Raw genomic sequence first — 1,887 nt, 5'->3', positions numbered from 1 at the left:
CCACAGCCACCCCAGCCTTCAGCAACCACCACCCTGATCAGTCAGCAGCCATCAACACTGAGGCAAGAACCTACACCAGCAAAAAGATGACAAATCGCTGAAGGCTCCGATGATGATTAGCATCTTTTAGCAATGAAGTTTTTTTAAACTGAAGGTATGTACATTGTTTTTTTAGACATAATGCTACTGCACACTTAATTAGACTATGTTAAAAAAAAAAACCCATTGCCACTGAGTCGATTCCGACTCATAGCAGCCCTACAGGACAGAGTAGATCTGCCCCACAGGGTTTCCAAGGAGCGGCTGGTGGACTTGAACTACCGACCTTTTGGTTAGCAGCTGAGCGCTTAACCACTGCACCACCAGGGCTCCATACGGTATAGTGTAAACATAACTTTTTTATGCACTGGGAAACCGAAAATTCACGTGACTTGCTTTATTGCGATATTCGCTTTACTGCGGTGGTCTGGAACTGAACCTGCAATATCTCCTTGGTATGCCTGTAATTTAAAAAATTTAAATAGACAGATTCTAAATGTCTAATAATTAGGGGATAAAAAAATAAAACAAGGAACAATGGACTATTATGTAAGGGTTAAAAAATCCATATATTTAAAGAATATCTTATAGAATTTTTTAAATGACAAGTTAAAAAAGTAGAATGAAGCTATATTTAATTTGCCTTTGATTTTGCTTTAAAAGAAAAATAAATAAATAAAAAGGACAAAGGAAATTCACCAAAATGTGAACTTAACAGTGGTACAGGGATTATGGAGGATATCTTGTTTACACTTTCCTATATTTTCAACAAATACACAGTATAACTTGTCTAATCAGGAAGAAACACTAAGTACTATTTAAAAAAAATATTCCATGTGTTATTTCATAACACATGAGATAACTCAAAAGTAAACTCTACTGCATGGGAAAAAACAAAGAAACAAACCTGAGACAAGACTTTTTCTGAATCTCCAACGAAAGGTGAGAAGAGATCAGCGCCGCTCACTGACACAAAGGAGCAATGGCAGCTTGTCGCCAGCGCCCTCACCAGGGTGGTTTTAGCACAGCCGGGAGGGCCATACAGGAGAACGCCCTTTGGGTGTTTCAGGCCCATCCTGACAAATTCTCGCGGGAATTTCAGAGGCCATTCAACACTCTGTGAGGACACAGAAAGACGGGAACAGTTGCTTCAGTATAATAATAAAATGTCAAAATAATTCCAGTATTTCAAATGTCACCAGAAAATTCACTCATTCAGCAATTCTCAGGTACCTGTTATGAGCTGGAAACACAGTCCATTCTTCACACAGTAGCCAGTAATCTTATAACCTAAGTCAGATCACATCATGTCCTGCTTAAACTCCTTCAATGACTTCCCACAAGAATTAGAATAAAATCCAAACTTCTTACTTAACATGGCCTATAAGGCCTTACGTGACCCAGCCCCTATCCACCAGGCCCGCGTACACTGGTCCATTTACCTTACAAACACCCCAGTTTGTTCTCACCTCAAGGTCTTTACACTTGGTATTCTGTCTGGAACATTCCCCCCACAAGACCTTTGTGTGGTTATTTCTTCAACATCCAGGGCTCAGCCCTACTGTCTGTCACTTCCTTGGAGAGGTCCTCCCTAACCACCCTAGTTAAAAAACCAGAGCCCCCTCCTCCTAGTCCTTCTCTGTACTACTGCTCATCTTCTACGTTTAGAGAACATATTCACTTGCTATCTGAAATTATAATTTTTCTGTGTTGGGTTTGTCATTCTGCTACTGCTAGAATGTAAGCAAAGTTCACCTCTAAATCCCCAGCACCTAGAATGACACCTTCACCAAGATGGCACTGAATAAATGTTAACTGGATAGTGAGTGAGTCCTCATTACCTCTGGG

At 40.4% G+C, this 1,887-nt stretch overlaps 1 protein-coding gene across 1 annotated transcript in view; it reads right to left on the bottom strand.

Moving 5' to 3' along the window:
- The window catches only part of AFG2B (AFG2 AAA ATPase homolog B), a 27,113-nt gene that overhangs the window by 9,778 nt on the left and 15,448 nt on the right, over positions 1 to 1,887 (bottom strand). The window contains exon 4 of the mRNA XM_004386310.2: positions 947 to 1,156. Within this exon, the coding sequence (XP_004386367.1) occupies positions 947 to 1,156 (210 nt within the window). The remainder of the gene's footprint in view (positions 1 to 946; positions 1,157 to 1,887) is intronic.

Source organism: Trichechus manatus, unplaced genomic scaffold (assembly GCF_000243295.1).
Source record: "Trichechus manatus latirostris isolate Lorelei unplaced genomic scaffold, TriManLat1.0 scaffold00161, whole genome shotgun sequence".
Taxonomy (NCBI): domain Eukaryota; kingdom Metazoa; phylum Chordata; class Mammalia; order Sirenia; family Trichechidae; genus Trichechus; species Trichechus manatus.
Note: the sequence above shows the minus strand (reverse complement) of the source record. Positions and strands in the feature narration are given on the sequence as shown.